General features: G+C 33.2%; 2 protein-coding genes across 3 annotated transcripts; one reads left to right on the plus strand and one right to left on the minus strand.

Annotated features, from left to right (window-relative positions):
- Positions 1–564: 564 nt before the first annotated feature.
- LOC105322177 (spermatogenesis-associated protein 20) lies at positions 565–11,035 on the minus strand. Of its 2 annotated transcripts, none has more exons than XM_034446718.2 (14): positions 10,899–11,035; positions 10,024–10,134; positions 8,955–9,174; positions 8,118–8,264; positions 7,708–7,909; positions 7,400–7,536; positions 7,053–7,157; positions 6,754–6,828; positions 6,426–6,629; positions 5,870–6,062; positions 5,533–5,698; positions 2,882–3,090; positions 1,946–2,145; positions 565–989 (listed from the first exon to the last, which is right to left on the minus strand). In XM_034446718.2, the coding sequence occupies exons 1-14, from the start codon at positions 11,018–11,020 to the stop codon at positions 732–734; spliced, it is 2,349 nt and encodes a 782-aa protein (XP_034302609.2). In that variant the 5' UTR covers positions 11,021–11,035; the 3' UTR covers positions 565–731. The 2 variants fall into 2 exon arrangements, with proteins under 2 accessions (XP_034302609.2, XP_034302610.2); XM_034446719.2 differs by having other exon boundaries at positions 10,024–10,131; positions 10,899–11,034.
- Positions 11,036–11,200: 165 nt separating this feature from the next.
- On the plus strand, positions 11,201–19,602 carry LOC105322178 (caspase-7). Its single transcript, XM_011420734.4, has 5 exons — positions 11,201–11,338; positions 15,489–15,688; positions 17,378–17,589; positions 17,974–18,091; positions 18,424–19,602. Exons 1-5 carry the CDS (start codon positions 11,325–11,327, stop codon positions 18,642–18,644), a joined length of 765 nt encoding a protein of 254 aa, XP_011419036.3. The 5' UTR covers positions 11,201–11,324; the 3' UTR covers positions 18,645–19,602.
- The last annotated feature ends 312 nt before the right edge of the window (positions 19,603–19,914 follow it).

Genomic DNA, 19,914 nt, shown 5'->3' on the forward strand with positions numbered 1-19,914 from the left:
GCCTAAGGATGATTTGTGTCAAGTTTGGTTGAAATTGGCCCGGTAGTTCTTGAGAAGATGTTGAAAATGTGAAAAGTTTACGGACAGACGGACGACAGACAAAATGTGATCAGAATAGCTCACTTGAGCTTTCAGCTCAGGTGAGCTAAAAACTTGAACCTGCTCTTAATTGTCCTAAAAAAAGGGGGATTTTCTCTAGGGGTGTATTCCTCTGCTAGAACTGGTCCAGGATATCTCCAACATCTATCTGCTACATGGAAAGTAGATCTACCTGAGATCTCCATATTGCCAACAAGCAAATTAGGATTACTCTTGCAGCTCTCCAATCGACCAAACTATATACCTAAATTATCAGTCTTGCATATTACAGCTTCTTAAAAGTTTTGAAGTACCCCACTACGTGGTAGTTGAAACAATTCTGTGTTTATGTCTTTACAGCAACTTTCAATGCAGCATGAACTTTATGATTAGAAAATGTCATGACAATTTTGATTTTAATCTTAAAAATTGATTAGAAATACATTAATGCTCTCATTCAAATCATTCCACTCATGTAAAAACATACTGGTATATTTTGGTTTAATTATATATACACGAACAAGTTCAAAACATTTGCTTTTTCTGGTATAATTAGTTTGAAACCATTACACAAACAGTATATCTGTATATATTTTAAAAACACACAACATATGTATAAAATTCATATTGATCAAGTTACTACACAGTAGCACTTAAAGATTAACTTTTAGAACCCTCTCTAAATCAGCGACAGAGGTAACAGGAAGATCACAGGTGTAGTTCTCGCACACATAGGCAGTCGCTTTGCCATCTTTCTTTGTTAATGAGTTCAAAAACTCCAATTTTGCCTTCATGAATTTGTCACTTGTTCCATCACATGTTATAGTAATTTTGTTTGGCAAATAATGCTTGGCAACACAGTTTTTAAGTGCAATAAGATCATCCGAGTTTGGATCTCCAACCAAAACAATCTGTTAAAAATAAAGAAAAACCATCATAGTTTAATACCTGAATAATTAGTATTTTGTGAGTACTGGTATTATAGAGAAGGATATTGCACTGAAAATTATTATATACCCCCCCCTTCCGAAAAGAGGAAATTCTGTTCAGCTCAACTGCAGACTTTCAAAGTGGGGAGGGGGGTAGGTGTCCTTGCTCTCGCCATTTTCCTTTTCTATTGTCATCCAGAATGGGATTTTTAAAGAAGTAGTAACTGATTAAACACTCTTTTAGAATGTTGACTCATGTTGTGTGAGTTTAAAGAGAATTTTAAATCTACAAGCATAGTGACCCCTTCCCCCATCTTTTTTACATCTTCTGAGTAAAGTGATGATCATGGAAAAGGAAAATAACTACGGCATTCAAATTATTGAACTTATGATGAGAAGCTTTGAAGGGAAAAACTGGCTCAATGGAAAAGTTCTACTCTAAAGTAAATATCATTTCCTCGGAAACCTGTTGCTAGAATGCAATTTCTGTGAGAGAAATCCTACCCTAGAATTTGTGGGAAGGGGGGGGGATTTTCAGAGGGTAATCCTGCCCTTTTCATATAATATGGCAAAGTGTGTTAAAAATTTCAAGCATCTGCGATAAATAGTTGCTGAGAAAAATGTGACAGAAATTTTTGTTACGGACAGAATGACAGACAGAAGGACAGACAGACACACAAGGGTAAAACAGTATACCCCCTTCTCCTTCGAATCCGGGGTAAAATGATTTGACATTCACATATAAAACAGCTTTTAATTCTAAACTTCTTCACAAAGGCTATGGTATAACCTCTGCAAGATTTGTTGAGACTAAAGCATTTTGAAGGACATCTCTTTTGGAAGAGATGTCTGTCAAATGTTTTTAGTCTCAACGAATCTCAATGAATGTTAATTAACTATGGTACCACTACAGTCAAATCAGAGACAAACAAAATCACCTGTTTAGGAGTGTCCTGTAGAAGAATTAGTCCACACACCATCTCTGGTATAGCAATGGGTATCTTTGTCAGTCTCTCGTAGAACACCTTGAGAGTGGTCGCAGCTTTCTCTGTGTAATCCTGATTGTTTAATAGAGCTCCAAGCCTGACCAGATTGCTGACGGACACCGAGTTAGGACACGGCTCTGCACCATCCTGATCTACAACGAACAAAGAAAATAAAGCTTGAGGTCTAAAAACCTTAAACATGCAGGAATAAAAATGCATGGTTGTAAAAGATAATCATAATACTGCAGATGAAAAAGGGTAAATTACCATTTAAGAATCAAGAACAAAATCAGTGTATCTCAGTAAAAAGAAAACTGGTATAGTCTGTCCCAAGTTATTTTTGTCGCATATTTTCTTAAATTATTCAATAGTTATAAATACCTCTTGGTTCAGACAACATTCATTCAATAGTATGAAAAAATCCAAAGATTTCCCTCTAGCTTGTCAGGTTTCAATACATGGGTAAAAATAGAAAGTCTACGGGGATTAAGCCCAGATGATAACGTTGAAAAAGTGTGCGATGTATTCCGAGTGACTCCTGAATGGAGAAAAGATGTCAAAATTCCCCATTATAAATCTCTGTAGGAAATCTGTTTTCGTTCCTGTGAATTTTTCCAAGTGAAAAATGATAATGAGTGAATGAAGTTATCTTGGAAATTTTCTCTTTCATTGATTTCAATTGCACTTCTTTCACAGGTATGTGTAATTTTTTCAAAAATCGTCCAAATGTGCTGCATAAATATCTTGGGACAGACTATAGTAGTACATGATTGCATTAATTGACAATGTTTCATAAGTGTCATAATAGGTGTCATAAAGAATCCTGGATTTTTGCTTTTTTTTGTTGGGCTTTCAAGGAGCATATGACACAACACTGAAAGTACATACCATCCTTGAGCCTAAGGACAATGGAGGCATCTCTGCCGCTGTTGCTGAAATAAGCCCCGCCCTCGCTGTCCCAGAACAAACCGTTCTGTTGCTCCTGTAATTCCTCGGCCCACTGTACCCATTGCTCATCCTGACAGACCTCGTACAAGTCTAGAAGACCCCGGATAACGTAAGCATAATCATCCACAAAGCCTTCTATTGGAGAGGACCTAAAAATGAATCCCAAGGGTGATAACGAAAATAAATCTGAACACATACTAGGTGACGAACATTTGCACTCCCTGATTCTGTATATTTTAAGAATTCTTTTATGAAAGTCTATCATAATTTGTCATTTTCAACGTGATTTTCAGATTATTTTTAACATGATAGCAATCCAATCATGGCTTAATCAGACCATCATTAAAAGTGCTTAAACTATGGTTGGGACATGAGTTGTAAGCATTAACATGAGATAGATATTTGAAGGGATATTTTTGTATCAATTGACTTGCTGTAATTGTCCCAAGCAACATCCTTGGTGACTTACAACCAAATGCCTTTTGACTGTGTTTTTTTAGCTAAATGAAGGTCTTCTGTTCTCATGTCTCTCAATATGAAGTGTTTGGATGCATGTAACTTGAATCTGTTGGGCTAAAAAAAATTAATGATTTGTTTCTCAGGCACCGCCGCATCAGTAAAATCATCGCCGCATCAAACTTTTTTATTGTTATTTTTCCGGATTTTTCATATCTTATCAATATCGGTTTTCTCTATTATAAAATCAATGTAAACAAACGCTCAGAATAAAGGCTTGTCTCTGTCAGTAAAAACGTTATTTTATCTGACACATCTACCCAGTGACCAACCTAGGGGGCTACTTGGGCTAACTAAAAGTTTATGTAAATATAAGTACTCGCTTTATGGTCGGTTACTTCGCCAGAATTTCCTCAGAAAGAGAGGTTGAAGTTGCCCTGTATTCTGAGTTTACGATCGTGAAAGTTAACCCCAAAAGCAATAAAATGATAATCATCTAATTCAACAGACATTTTCATAGCCTAAGTTAAATCCTGTTGTGATTAATAACTAGCGACTGTCTTATTTTTAGAGGTTATAGATACGGTTGATGCATTCTCATACTGTGCACTGAAAATTACAACCGATGTTTATAACTTTAGGTGCTGATAATGCAATTAGTTGGTAACTGTAAAAAAAAAAAAAAATAGTAATTAGTTAATAACTCTGCTAAGTTCGTGCTAAAATAATCTTAAAACCGTTTGTCTACAGTTATCTTTAAAATAAAACAGATCCAACTATATAACGGTTGTAATTGGGTCAAAGGGTTGGACTAATACCTCCAAAATACACTGAAACACATAGACTGATTTCATTTGTCATTTAGCCAAAACAATAACGAAATATTTCATCTACAAAATGTATGAATACACCTAATAAATTATATTTAAAAAAATGGATAAGATTTTAATTTTTTTAGGAGTTGTTTTATTTTTAATTGACTTGCTTTTAATCCAGTTCAAATTAAGGTTGAATCTGTATATTCTATACATGTATTATCATTAGCATTATGTCATTTTCAAAGAATGGAAGTCTACCTGATTTCTCAAATTTCTCCCTATTTTTCTGTGAGGGAGAATTTCAGAAAGTTTGCTCTAGGTTGGTCCCTGTTAACACTATACCACTGAAATTTCTCTGTTATCTTAAGAAATTGAGGCCTCTGTGATATTGCCTAGTAGCAGGAATAAAGGACAATTGTATTGTTTGAGAATTTTATGATGACTAATTTACTTTTTCTTGATTTCTGTCCTCAAGGCACTGGAGATTGATAAGAAAACACCCCAAATGAATGCTTTATTTGATAAATTTTTATATGGCAAATTCAACTAGTGAAATGCCATAGAAATTCCCCTATTTCAGTTCAGACTTGTGTTGTTACTGTGGAGGGGAAAGATGGGCCACAAAATGAAGCAGGGGCACAAACCATTTGTCATGTTTGTTCAATTACAAAAACTCAACCTTTGAAAAGGAAACAGAAACAGCTAAAAAGAACAAATTAAAACAAATATTTAAACTTTGCCAATGTATCAGCTTGATGAATATCTGCTGATGAGTACACAAATAAATCATAAAATATTGGTTAACGTCATTGTAAATTTTGTCTTAAAAAAAAAAAAAAAAAAAAAAAACCTGCCTGCCTCATCAAAATTTCAAAATTTTGGCCCGAGAAACTAATGATTAATTTTTTTTGGCCTTGACTTAAAATTTTGTTTGACTTTAGTTCAATGTGAACTTATTCAATATGTATTGGTAAATGTAGTAACATTGTGTATACAATATACATGTAATTGACTTGAAATCTGTTGATTCAAGCAAATGTCCTAATTAAATTACCCTGGTAGTGTCTATTTGTTTCGATGTCTATTATCTACATCTTTAGGTCTATTGTCTCCAGTCTTTTGATTTAATGTCTACTAACAATTGTCTTTTGACTTTGGTGTCTATTACTTTCTGCCTGCTAACACTTAGGTCTGTGAACTCACTGCCTGTTACCAGATACATGTACCAGTAATCAATCAGTTGTGACAGTAACTTAACATCTACGGTATTTGACTCAGTGTCTGTTGATTCAATGTTCAGTAAGTCTAGTAACTTGCCCCGTGGAGATGGAGTCCTTCTCCACATAGCTGGTTCTGTACAGGGTACTGCTGGTCTTGTCATACATGTGGTTCTGGAGGAATGAGGCAGTCTTTACAGCCTGATCTACAAACAGAGACTCCCCTAGGGCTTGCCCTGCCTTGGACAGTCCAGAAATCATCAAACCTGTCAAATATCAAAGTCAATGAACCTATAAAAATTGTACTAGGACTTCTGTTTACCTGTAAAAACCCTTAAGATCTTGTATAAGATGACTTAACTAACCCCTATCAGCCATAAATATTACAATTTCATTTTTTTTCAGCAAATGAAGTAATGTTTTATTTTTTAAAATACCATTCCAAGCAGCTACTATCTTATCATCAAGGTGTGGTCTGGGCCTGTTTTGTCTCTCCTTGTACAGAAGAGTTCTACACTTCTCAAGAACATCTTTTACTTCAACAGGATTCAAAGAGAACTTCTGAGCTGTTTCCTCCACTGAGTCTTTTACTATCAACACATTTTGGTTCAGTAACTCATCATGAGGATCCTGTTTAACAGGGAGAGAATAAATGACAATAAATGACAAAACAAGATGCTATAAGTGTTAGCTTCATTATTCAAGATTTGATTCAAGAGATATAATGAATTACTGATAAAGTGACACCAATCTTCACTCGTAGGTCCACTGATTATATATCCATGAAAGTGTGATTTTTTTTACTAAAACCATAAAAATATATGTCTGCAAATTCTCTGAAAATGAGGTACACTGATATTGTCTTAGCCATTTTTTTTCAATAATTATACTCCCCCTGTTCGATTGTTTAACTCCATCAATACTTTAATTATCTGGTCAGTGTGAAAAGGTAGAACACTTAACAAACTACAGCAATAGCACTATTGGATTCACCTGCATCGGATTAACATTTCCTTTTTCTTTGATGTTGAAGTGATAACAAAAGATCTGGGCCAGAGAAAGGTTGTCCTTGACCTTCTCCTTTAGGATATCCTGTATCTGTTGATAAGTCCAGACACAGAAGGCCCCCTCTTTCTTTTCTGGACTCTCTGCAGTTGGTAAAGAGTCTGCATCCTCAGCACTATAAAACCCTCCACACTGTGGACAGAATCACTTAGATAAGCATTCTCTGATAAAACCCTTGGATATTTAACTTTTAAACTAAAATACCTTGTTTCAGTTGTCTATCTATGTGTAAATTAATTGTCTTTAAAAAACTTACTGGGTTCAGTAAATCTCTCATGGTGTACTCAGCTATGTCCCGTACAACCTCTGCAAAGTTATCTTGTTTCGTGATCTGAAATACAATGCCAATATAAGTACCGGTACATTTATACATATACATACTTGGGGATAATGATGCTGCTTGCTAAATATCAACACTATATATACCATCTAGCTGGCAAAGAGTAGAACAGAGACAGCAATAACTTTATTTTAAACATCATTCTGTTGAAAAATTTTAATCAAAGTTGTAGGTACACAGTTTACAATGGTTGTATGCTAAGTGTCTAGACTTGCCTGATATGCTTCAGCATAGCTAAACAGAAGCTGCCCCTGGTCATATAGCATCTTCTCAAAATGAGGAACATGCCAAACAGCATCTGTAGAATATCTGTGAAAGCCCTAGGGTGTAAAATATCATTTCTTTTATTTGCATCTATAACACTACTGACATCATACATGGTACATGCATGCATGTTTACATACAGCAGGAAAATGGTGGTAAAATGTTGGAAAAAACTGAAGTGGTTAATTCATATCTATTAATAACTTTAAACCTTTTTTTATCAACTAGCAATATCACTTAACTTAAAGATATACCATGCAGTAATCAAGGAGAATATCATTATTGATAATACATGTACCTTAGAAATGTGATCAAATATCCCTCCTTTTGCCATTTTGTTGAGTGTAAATGTTGCCATTTCTAGACTGCTGTTTGCCATATCACTGAAGGAATCCTTATATTTGGCATACAAACGGAAAAGGAAATTGAAATTGACTGAAAAAAAAGATTGTTAAATCATTTACACAGTCTGCAACAAATATATGAAGTCTTGTACCTGGAATTTATTACTGGGTTAGTTAAAAGAAATCAGTCATTTTAAAAAATTTAAATTACTGTATGCTGATTGTTTCATGCAGATATTGATAAAAAAGAAACTCCACAGACCTGGTTGGGGAAATTTGGGTTCTTTTGAAAACCCTCCATCTTCCTGATCAAAGGATCTTTCAAGCTGATAATACAATTTCTCTGTACAGTCTTTGAGGTCAGGAAGGGATTGTCCCGGGGCTTCGGAGGCACTGGTCCCCTCCTGGAGGGTCCGTAGAATGACCGAGGACTGCTCTTTTAAAACAGGTCCCTTTGTCTTCCACTGTAGGAGTTCAATAGATACAGATGTTTCAAGTTCATAATCATTGAAGATATTACAGTTTTAAATCTTATTAAGTTTAAGCCATGCTTCGTAGTACATGCACAGGTTCATAAGAGAAATTCATTTAACTTTTCTTATAAGTTGATCGTCACAGTTTTACAATGCATACTGGTTGATTCATGCTTTTTGAGAAAAATAAATTTCCTACTTGCTCAGCAAGACTTGTCAAAACTGTTTTAAACCCTGGTCGTCCGTAATATCTGTCATCTGGCGGAAAGTAGGTCCCTCCAAATAACGGCTTCAATTCTGGAGTCAGCCACACACTCATTGGCCACCCTCCCCCTCCTACAGTGGCCTACAACATAAAAATCTGTGTCACTACACAGAAACTGTTGAATTTATAGCTATGCAGCAAAAATTTTTATTTCCAGAATTTATGACCAAATATTAATGTTTGAAACTGTGAGAGTCTGTTCATTTTGCTATCTAAAAAAACCGTGCCTTAAATGCTTGACCTCTTTACGCACACTCAACACACCAATGCATTATATATATGGTATACAGCCTCAAGTTTTTTTTGTTCTTTTTCAATTGCAAACAAATTCACCTTGTTTTGAATTTGTTGAAACAAGAGAGAGATTACCTGTTATTTGACCTGTTAAATTTGTTTTCTGACGTTGAGGACAAAAGGGATGAAAATAAAATGGGGGCAAATATTTCCCTGTATATGCATGGTATTTGATGGATCACTGTTTGTCAACAGATTTACAAAATATCAAAATAATTCCAATTTCTCCAAAAATATACTAATAAAAAACAAGAGAAGGTGGGTCCTCCACTTATGTTATAATTTTCAATTGAAAAAGAAATTTCAAAAACTAAATAATAATATAAAAATCCACAGAAAATAAGGTCTTCCTTTAAAAATAGAAAACCATTATTTTGCAAATAACAAAGAACGGGCATCTGTCTGTTGTTTGTGACATCACATTCTAAAATCCATATCAATTCATAAACATTGTAGTGTTGAGTACCTTAAAATTACCTGAATAAATGTCATGTAGACCCTGTCTACATCTGGCCTCTCCTCCCTGTCTACCTTAATGGAGACAAAGTTCTCATTCAATATACGACCAATTTCTTCATTTTCGAATGATTCTCGTTCCATCACATGACACCAGTGACATGTAGAATACCCAACTGACAGGAAAATCAACTTGTTTTCCACCTTTGATTTATCGAAAGCTTCCTGACCCCATGGATACCTGATAAGGCAAAATAGAACATTTTTTCAAAGCAACAAGAGTATAGGGATATTTTATAAAAATTAGAAAATGCGTTTTAAAACTAATATACTGTGGAATCATTTAAATTAGTGGGCGCCAATTTTCGTGGATTGTGGGTTTTTTGCTGGATCATGGGGATGTAATTTCATGGAAGCGTCGGTTTTCAGTTTCAGTAAAAAAAAAATAACTCTTTCAAAATATGTTTTCGTGGAGGATTTAAATTTGTGGGAGATGGATATCCACGAATACCACGAAAATTGAGCCACCACGAATTCTAATGATTCCACAGTAGCTTCACCCAGCATCAAAACCACACCAGCGGTTATGAATTTAAAATCTTTGTAGTGACTTTTTTCCTAATCCTGGCAGGCACATTAAGTACATGATAAGGATGTTCGAAGACTGTCAGCTAGGTGTACAGGCAATTTTTAAATAATTTATACAAATTCACTATATGACCCAGAAACCATGAACTTCACAAACTTGGTAGAGTCACAGTTGTTCATTATAACCATGTAATACTTACTTGTCAAAAATAAGAATATAGATAAGAAGATTTTTTTTTTTTACATAATTCATTAAAATTCACTACATGACCAACAGAGCCCAGTGAAACCAGAGCCCCTGGGGCCATGAATTTGACAATTTGGGTAGAGGCAGTAAGGCTACTTTGCTTACCATATTCTTAGTTTCAATTGTACAAATTTTCATCTTCCATTTATTTTGGTGTCCCGCTGTGATTCCATGATTGAGGTTGAGAAAATGGTTCATTTTGCATACCACCAGTACATATTATATTTATTTTAAATTGTAAATAAATCATAATACCAGTCAACAGGATTTGATGCATGTTGCAGCAAATATGGAGACAGCTCCTTGGACAGTCTATTCCTTTTTTCATTGCTCTTGCTTGTTACTCCACCTGATGCCATGGCTCTACTGGTGACACATTGAAGAACATGAAAGTCAAAAATTGCTTAATGGTTAAATAAATAATTGTACATAGCATTTATAACAATATAACATAGATAAAAATAATTGTACTTTCTTAGAAAATGAATTATTCTGGCTAATAAAATCGCCATGAAGAAATATACATTTAGACATTAAAAAAAGATCTGGCCAAAGCAAGGAAACAATATACATGTATAAGAGAAAAAATAATGATTTGATGCTTATATCTAAATATTTTCAACTTTCTTCATTGTCTGCAACTTAAAATCTGTTTTATCATATGGGTAAGTTCAAATTATTGGAAGAGTTAATGTAACAGCCACAAGTTTGAATTTTAATTGTGACGTTGCACTTTGTTAACTGCATGTGAGTATTCAATATGGATTATATCCTTTGAACACCCTTTCTATGTTATGGTGTTATAATTGCCGTAGCTTTCCAGAAATGTGAATTCTCATTATTATTAAATAATGTACGAAAATGTGTTGTATAAATATCTTGGGAGTTGGGACAGTATAATCATCAAACTGACAAGGAAAGAAATAAAACTGCATGACTATATTAAAATGTATATCCTGACTAAGCACTGGGGTAGTTTCTACGCTTTAGTCCAGTTATCCAGGTTACCCATAGAATTCAATCTCACCACATGATTTGAAAATTTTAATTATTTATTACAAATAAATGAACAACAGGCAAAATCCTACCAGCGAGCTTCGTGATTAAATTGCAGATTAATGTTACCTCACCTGCTTAAAAAGAATTGATGCTGTTTAACACCAAATAATGAAGATCCAAAATATTTGACGCCATTTACTCTACGAGATATTACATGGCTCGATAACCATCTTAAATGTTTCAGTCTCTGCATCAGGTAAAGAGTAAACAGAGGAGAGTGTTTTAATTTCCGGTCTGGTAGAAATTTGTCTTCTCGTTCATTGTTATTTCGTGTTTAGTCAAGACTGATATATAATAAAAACTATCAGTTTATCGTGTTTTGTACACTGATTAGGCCCATGCTAAGTTTGTGTCCTTGTCATACATTCAGAATTTCTCGTCACACTGTCGACAATGACGTAAATCCGTGGGGAGCGTAGCCAGCGGAGCTAGCCAAAGGTTGCTAATTGTTCAGAGATCAACGTGAAACCGAAAGTAGAACATTTGTTATTTTGGAAATGCCGGGATTAAGGTATGAAAAATGGCAAAGCGAGTAGATTTTGTTTTATATTTCAGTTAATTTATTAAAGTTATAACAATTGACATATAAAAAAACAATATGAACAGGGCGACACATTCACAAAAATGAGCTAAAAACCAGGGACGTATATACTAAGTATAGTTAGTATATATGTCCCTGTATAAACATACTTTCACAGGTGATAAACTATACTGGCGTGCGACCAGTTCTGGCTTAGTACCATTTCTCGCCACTGCACTGTTACATATAGAATATCAAATTTTGGTTTTGATCTCGGCCCTGGTATCAGCACGAGCGGTTGGTATCGGCCCAAGCCCGAAGGGCGCGGGCCGATACCATCCGAGGGCTGATACCAGGGACGAGATCAAAACAAAAGTGTGATGTTGTTTATATCATATATCTAAAATCAAAGACTTTAATTCAAATTTAAATTCCAAATAAGGAATATAATGTACCACGAAGAAGCTATAGATTTTTTTCGGATTTACAAAACTTGTTCGTTTTTATTTCTTTTTATATGTGTTAAAACTGTAAGAGTTGTCGGACTTTGTTGACAAACCATCGTCATTTGAAATACAGTAGAAGGGAGTCTGTCGTCTGAATTGAAGCAATATCTTCTAGAATTCAAAATTATCGAGAGAGAAACTTCCCTTCTACGCAGCTTCGTTATGAGTCAAATTCTTTCACTGTGATTTAGTAAGTTTCCCGTCAGATTCCATTCATAAAGATCCATACTGTTATAGCAACTAGAAAGTTGTTTGAGAACGTTCATACATGTAAGCACGTCCATTACTTTAACCCCTTAATTTTTACAGTCTAATCTCTGGTTTTCTAAGATTAAGTCTTGTTCCATCCTTCTCTATATCCTCCATAATTTAAACGTTGATTGATATTAAATAAAGCGTGCTATGGTTCTAAATACACAACCGTTGTGTAGGTAACCTCCCCTTATTTGGATACACATCACTCTTTGGCGCTATTTTTGAATTATTATTTTTCAATTTTCGGTAATAAATAAAAATGTTCCGACGTGTAAGGTGATCATTTGTATTATATATTCGTAATTCTATCGTTATTTCACAAACTAGTTTTAATTTAAAGCGAAGATATATGAAAATTATCGATTTCAAATTTGAGGGCAATACACCCCCTTGACGACGGGCTGAGACAGAGAAATATCAGCCCCGAGGGCGATACAGCCCTAGCTTTCGGTTGCTGTCTCACCTAGTCCAAAACACGTGTATCAGGGCTGATACACTACTAGGTATATGATATGTCATTTTATCAACTCAGAAAATCATACATGAAAATGACGGAACAATTAATGCAATAACGACTTGCGAGAAATGGTACATGGCGAGAACTGATCGCACGCAATTATATAAAGAGTCTACTCTGTCCCAAGTTTCTGCTTCCATCACATTTTGCTTAATATCTCGATAATCATAAATACCTTGCACCTAAACTACATTCATTCACTAAAATGAAAATAGTCCATATTATCTGTAAGTTTTGAAATGCCCCCTCTGCCGCTTCAGGTTTCAATACAAAACCAAATTTAGAATAAGTCTACAGGGATTTGTTTGCAGTGCAATTTAAGAGACATGCGTGAAAGTACCCCAGATGATAACGTTAAAAAATTGTGTGAGGTGTCCTGATCAGTACTTCTGAATGGAGAGAAGATGTAAGCATGTCCCATTTTGAATCTCCGTACGATGTTTGTTTTCGTTCCTGTGAAATTCTCTAGGTATCAATTACGAAATCTTAGATTTTTCCCCTTTTATCAATTTGAATTGTAATTCATTGACAGCTGGTTTGTTTATATTTTAATTACAAATCATCAAAAAGTGATGGAAGCAACAATTTGGGACAGACTTATAGGTTTATCAGTTGTGAATTATAGTTAATAATAACGACGTTGATCTATACTGTGGTTTCATCAATTTTCGTTGAATACCAATTTTCGTGGATTTCGTTGTTTAGTTGATCCACGAAATTAAATATTCATTGAAGTGCATTTTTTATTAACATTTTGTATTGATAGGGTCATTGGCCACGAATTTATGTAATCCTTGAAACTGTGATTTTCACTTTATCCACGAAAATTGATGCCCTTGAAAATTAATGAAACCACAGTATATTACATCTGTAAACCAAAGTTAACACAATAATCTATGTTTCAAAAGTGTAAACTATGTTTAACACTGAAAACAATCATTTGTGATTGCAAAACATTGTTATCTGATAAGTATACTCTGTATAAGTTCACAATTTGTAAAACTATGAATTGTACACTATATAGATTACAGTTGATAAACATAGTTTATCATAAATGGAACTATGTTAAGCTCAATTTTGTGCATTTGGCTAGCCATAACATGATAAGGCTCTTTCTTCTATTTAATTTACTGATGTTCATTAACAAAAATTTAGTTACTTTAAATACTTACTCTTTATGATTAATTCAATAAATTTTTAAAAGAAAGATGTAAATATAAACAATAAAATACTTTCTTTGATTCATGCAGGCTCATGAAGGTAGTGATCATTGCAGAAAAAAATTCACACAACCAGCATTAAGGTGGCTCACTACACCGTGAAATATTTTCTCAAATCAGCAGAAATTTACTCGATTATGATATATATCATAATGGATAAGACATATTTAAGTCTAATATGCTAAAAATATGTGCAATTTTGGATGAAAAATTACATTTTTGAAAATTTAATTAAGTTAACATGAACAAAAGCTCCAGATGTATTCGAACTCATGATCTGCGGTTTAGAAGCCCAATACTTTAACCACTGAGCTACGACGATATACAACCCAATTGAATGATATAAACATTATAACAAAACATTTATATCGCCATCTTGTGACGTAGTGTCTTAAAAAGTATAAGTGTAGGTGTAGTGAACAGGACTAGTGAAGTACCTTAATGGGTTATGTATTTTTTCTGCAATGATCACTATTTTCATACCTTCAAGTTCATGATCATCATCATAGTAAGCATTCTATTGTGTAAATGTCAACCAGAGCTCAGTGTAAAATTAACTGTTACTTCAAGTCTATGAGCATAAAATGTCAAAAAATGTATAAAATTATGACACTCATTTGTCTCCAATAGTCAATTTTCCCAAAAATGACATTCTGTTATTGCTTAGGACATGGGATGTATAGAAATTCTTTTTGTCTAATATAACACTGAAGTTACGCTGCATAAAAAAGCTTAAAATCACACAATTACTCAATTTTTACTATCACTTTAGTTTACGTCCATATAATTACTTTAAATCTTAACAATAATATCACAGTATCTTAACTTGCTTATTGTGTGGTAGAACATACTTCAAGATTTGATGAACCATTTTCATGCTAGAATTTTCACGTGACTGCTCAAATTTTTTTTTTAGTTTTGAAGCCTAAGAGCCCTAAAAATTAATCTTTTTCTGTAATAAAAAAAAAGGTACCTAAAAATCATACAAATAATGGTATTGTAAAACGCATCAGTGGTGAATTGCGGTTATGGGGTGAATTACAGTGCATTTAGTAATTGAACTATTCAATTTAGAATAAAACCTTCAAAGTCAATGAAACATATTATAGAGTAGAAAATTAAAAATAAAAGATATATTCAAAGGGTTATTTCACTTTAATTTATAATAACTAGTTTTGTAAAAATTTGGTGATGATCGAATATCATACATTTTGTACTATCAGAAACACTTGATGCTTATTTTCACAGGTCAAATGCAGCATCCATTTTATATAGCTAGAAACTGTATATTATGATGACTACTTTGATTTAGTATTGGCGATATACAAATACTAAGGTTAAAGCTGATAGAGTTTCAAAATTGTTGACTGAAGAGATGATTATTAGGGGAAGCTTTTAGTGTTAGACTATCAGAAATCCATAATGCCTGGAGACTTAAAGGTACATTTAATGTATAGATATAGAATTATAATTTTGTACCTCAATACATATGTTATATGCATATATAACATATGCTTTAGAATAATATGTTAATGTGATTCAACATTATAGGAACATAAATTAGATTTATTTCATATCATACAATAGCTTATGATACAATTTTGTATTGTAAGATACTTTTTTATTTTGTTTGTTTGTTATAGGTATAGTCCTAAAAAACACATGGGCAAAGTGCTCATTGTCCAGAATAAGGATTACGCTGGCCTGACTCGAGAAGTTAAAGCAGAGGATGAGAACTTGGTTAAAATGAAGGAAACATTAAACAAGATGGGGTTTACAGATGCATGTATTGAAGTTCACGAAAACCAAACCAAATCACAAATGATCCAATTATTGCAAAATAGTAAGTATATTTAAATCTACAGGTAATTAAGTAATTTTTTTTTTAGAATTGGTACACAAGACCACAATGAATGCTAAATTGTTACTATAAATTAGTTTTTCATTAACTTATATGGACAATAACTTTAATTGGTCAGAATATTTTGTTGTGCTGTGCATTCTAAATTTCTTTAAATTTTTTTCTTTCATTGATTTTACCTCATCTGAAAACTCAAGTCAGCTTTTCTGTTCACTTTTTGTCAAGTGCTTGTCTGTCGATCTGTTTATCTGCCTGTCCTTACATAAACTTTTTTTTACATTTTTGAGTTCCTCTCCAGAACCACTGGGCCAATTTCAACCAAATTTGACACAAAGCTTAACTGTGTAAAGGGGATTAAAATTTGGTAAAATGAAGGGCCACATCCTGCTTCAAAGGGAGATAATTAATTAAAAAAGTATGAAAATTAATTGGTAATTTTAAAAAATCTTCTCTTCAAAATTTCCAGAAAACTTCCAGAAAAGCTAAAACTAATTAGGTAAAATTTTTACATATCAATGTGTACATAGAAAAATCTTAAAAAATGATATCTCTTTTAAAAAAAACCATCTGCATAGGTGTAACATTTTCTTAAAAGGATGGCATCCACAGATTGTTTAGATTCAAGTTTATCCAAATCATTATATTTGGGGGTAGGTGGGACACCCCAGCCACCCCAGGGGCTCAACATTTGATGTACCCGGTAGGTTTATGGATATATGAACTCAACAATTGTTTCAGATCTTGAGAACTGCAATACTCAGTGTTTGATATGACAATGAATTCATCCTGTTACAAAAGGAGCTCAATGTTTAACATGAGAATATCTAGAGAAAAACTTGAAAATACACAGGATCTATTCTTCTACATTTTACAGGTAGTTTGTACCGGTATATAAAGACTCCGTAAATCTATTTTCATAATGGCTATTGTTGCTTATGTTGGCGATGTGGCCCATGGGCCTGTTGTTTATAATGCCCCCATGATAAGAAGAAGGGAGGGCATATTGCTTTTTTGCTGTCTGTCTGTCAGTCAGTTTGTCAGTCCACCAATGGTTTCTGTTCATTCTTCTTTGCCAAGTTTGCACATACTGAAATGAAATTTGGTATACATATTTATCATAATACCCGGTAATTTCTAGATTTTTGGTGCAATGGAGCAATTTTTGACAGAGTTATGGCCCCTTTGACTTAGAAAAATTCCATTTATTTGCAGTTTCCTTTCATTTTCTAAATTTCTTTACCGGGGTTACACTTTTAAATCAAATGAAATTTGTTGTTCAGCTTTATCTTAATAATATCTAGGTCAGGTGCAATCGACCAATTTTTGACAGAGTTATGCCCCTTTGACCTAGAAAAATTCCATTTATTTGCAGTTTCCTTTCGTTTTCTTTTCAGGGGTTGCACTTAATCAAATGAAATTTGTTGTTCAGCTTTATCTTAATAATATCTAGTCATTTTTGGTACAATTGAGCAATTTTTGAAAGCTGAGTTATGCCCCTTGGACTTCAAAAAATTTCAATTATTTCATTCCAACAACATTCCATTCATTATTTTCGCAGAAGTCTCCAAGGGAGGGGGCATAAGTGTTTCACAAACATCACTTCTTTAGGAATAGAATTTCATGCTTTTTTCAATTCAATGTTGTTGACTTTTATTTCATCTTTATTTATAGTGGCTGCTAGAAAGGACTTAGAGGATGATTATTGTTTTATCTGCATGGTCTTGTCTTATGGACAAGATGGTGTAATTACTTGTTATGATGAGACTCAATCACCCAAAAATCCCACAGCAGGTATGCAACTACCTGTCTCTGAACTTCAAGAATGTCTGAAGGGAAACAAATGTAGAGGTCTTCTCTTGAAACCCAAGATATTCATGTTACAGGTACTTATAATGTACTTTAATTCAGTTAAACTTCCAAAATTTATCATCATCATCATCATATATGAGGATTGTTTGAAAGTTTTTGAGAAAACCCAAATGTTTTCCTTTCTAAGTGACAGATTTTAATTAAAATTGGCATGGATAAATGTATAGAACAAACCTTAACAAACAATTAATCAAATTATTATTAAAGAATATATAAAGAGGGTTTCTAAAATTACGCTTTTATTTCATTAACAGTTGTGTATTATATGAAAGTTAAACAAAAATTTGGCTCTTGCAATTTTATATTCTCATGACTTGATACAATACTGTAGAATCTCAGAATTGAGAATTTGCATGAAATAATGAAACCTCAAGATATAATTTGAAATTTTTTTACAGTTGGAAGAAGCTCCAGGTGACAAAAAGGACGGTACAAAGGCAGAAACAGAGGCACCACAGCCAAAGAAGATTCCAAAAGAGGCAGACTTTTTGATATATACATGTGCTAAAGAAATTGGTAATTTAAAAAAAAATCACCTTTTTCCTCATACATAGACAAATTAATTCACAATTTAAGGTTATAGATTATGATATTTCCTTTTTTTCTCAAGCAGTATGAACAAAATCAATACTCTTACTATACATACCAAGTGGATGTAAATAACCATTTGGCCTCTTGTTAAACCATGTTTGACCTCATAATACAACTTTACATACATTTTATGAACATGCAATCAACATCTGACTCATAATTATTAGACAATAACATTGTCAAACAATTAAGGTCTATGTTGTCTTCAAACTTGAGCATTGAGATATATGTCAGTTTGTTTGGAATGTATTTAACAGCTCTTGCCACCTGGATTGAAGGATTTGAACAGTATGTCCTGAAACCTGAACAACCCGGACAACCTGAACATCCCTTAGAGATCCAAAAACTCCTCACACGGATGAACCGTCTATATTGTAAACATTACAGTGATGAAAAAATGACAGTGGATGCACCTTGCGTGACCTCACTTCTTACCAGAGAAGCTTATCTGAAGATAGAGGAGCCAAGCCCAAAGTAACATAGTTTGTTGTCCCTACTATACATGAACCTTCAACCAGTTTGTATATGTTTGTTATAAATTACTCAAGTAATGGTTAAATGACAGTATAATGATGATTTTTTAATATACATGTAATTCCAATAAGCTTGGATAACTTTTTTAAAAAATGTCGCTTATATAAGTTGGATTAAATTTTATAGCATGTATTCATTAGAAAATCAAATTGTTATTCAATTGTTAAAATGATAGAAATGTGAGTTTTCATGCATTCTCCTTTTTGTTAACATTTGGTGTTTTGTTGATGAAGTATCTGTAGGCTTTAATGATATTGATTTATGATAGTTGTATTGTTGAAGACATTATTCTTGTGACCTCTAGTCTTTCACTAAAGTGATTTAAGATAAAATTTCCTGCTAAATTTTTATCTAGCTGTAAGTGCTATTTATTATTAATGCTATAATATCTGTGCTTGATTGTAAAGTTTCTGATCATCAAATTTGTCTCGAGCAAAAATGTTTATTCAAGAGGATTTGATTTTTATGAAAAAATGTTGCTGTCCTTAAGAGTTGTATCATTTTATTGGTCCCATTATTCACATATCTAACTTTGCTCAATCATCAAACGGTGATCTCTTTTGAATTTCTATGCAAAGATAATTTTTATAACCAGTGTGAGAAACTGGAACCTCTGATTGCTCAAGAAGGAGATGAATTACTATTATCTGACAGTGTGCTATTTATTCTGGTATCATACATGATGTTGACAGTATATTATCCAGTCTGTTGTGATAAATTTCAACATTTATAAAAACAGGGTAAGATATTGAACCTTTTCAATTATATTACGATATTTTTATATATGTTACCAAAATTTACTTATATACACTCATGTGGCATGATGAAAAGTTGTTAAGAATGGTTGTTGTTATATAATTGTAGCTTTTATACATTATAAAAATAAACTTTTACCCATTTCCTATACTTGTTTTGTGTTATTTGTTTATGTGATCATGGCATTCAACACTGTGCAGATCGATAATTTTAATTTTGGGGGGCATTGACAAATATAATTAAAATTAGACCTTTCATCTCAACTGTATATATTATATCACTGGCAAACTTGTAGTTGTGTCTGTCAATTAAATGCAGGTTTAGAAAGAAGCACAATAAGAGCTAATTAAAATCAAAAGAAAACCTTGCAATTTGTTTATTTTTAAGTTGGAATTTTAAAGAACTTTTTTTTTTACAACGTGGCACTAATACGCTTCCGTAATATATTGATAAGACAG

Source organism: Magallana gigas, chromosome 2, assembly GCF_963853765.1.
Source record: "Magallana gigas chromosome 2, xbMagGiga1.1, whole genome shotgun sequence".
NCBI classification, from domain to species: Eukaryota; Metazoa; Mollusca; class Bivalvia; order Ostreida; family Ostreidae; genus Magallana; species Magallana gigas.

Excerpts from the sequence above, each read along its gene's own strand:
- LOC105322177 (XM_034446718.2), bottom strand. The coding sequence starts at position 11,020 with ATGCAGAGACTGAAACATTTAAGATGGTTATCGAGCCATGTAATATCT. Across the intron at positions 8,265-8,954 it reads TCTACATGACATTTATTCAG|GCCACTGTAGGAGGGGGAGG; the intron begins GTAATTTTAAGG and ends TTTATGTTGTAG. Across the intron at positions 6,063-6,425 it reads GAAATGTTAATCCGATGCAG|GATCCTCATGATGAGTTACT; the intron begins GTGAATCCAATA and ends CCTGTTAAACAG.
- LOC105322178 (XM_011420734.4), top strand. Across the intron at positions 17,590-17,973 it reads CCAAGATATTCATGTTACAG|TTGGAAGAAGCTCCAGGTGA; the intron begins GTACTTATAATG and ends ATTTTTTTACAG. Across the intron at positions 18,092-18,423 it reads TACATGTGCTAAAGAAATTG|CTCTTGCCACCTGGATTGAA; the intron begins GTAATTTAAAAA and ends TGTATTTAACAG.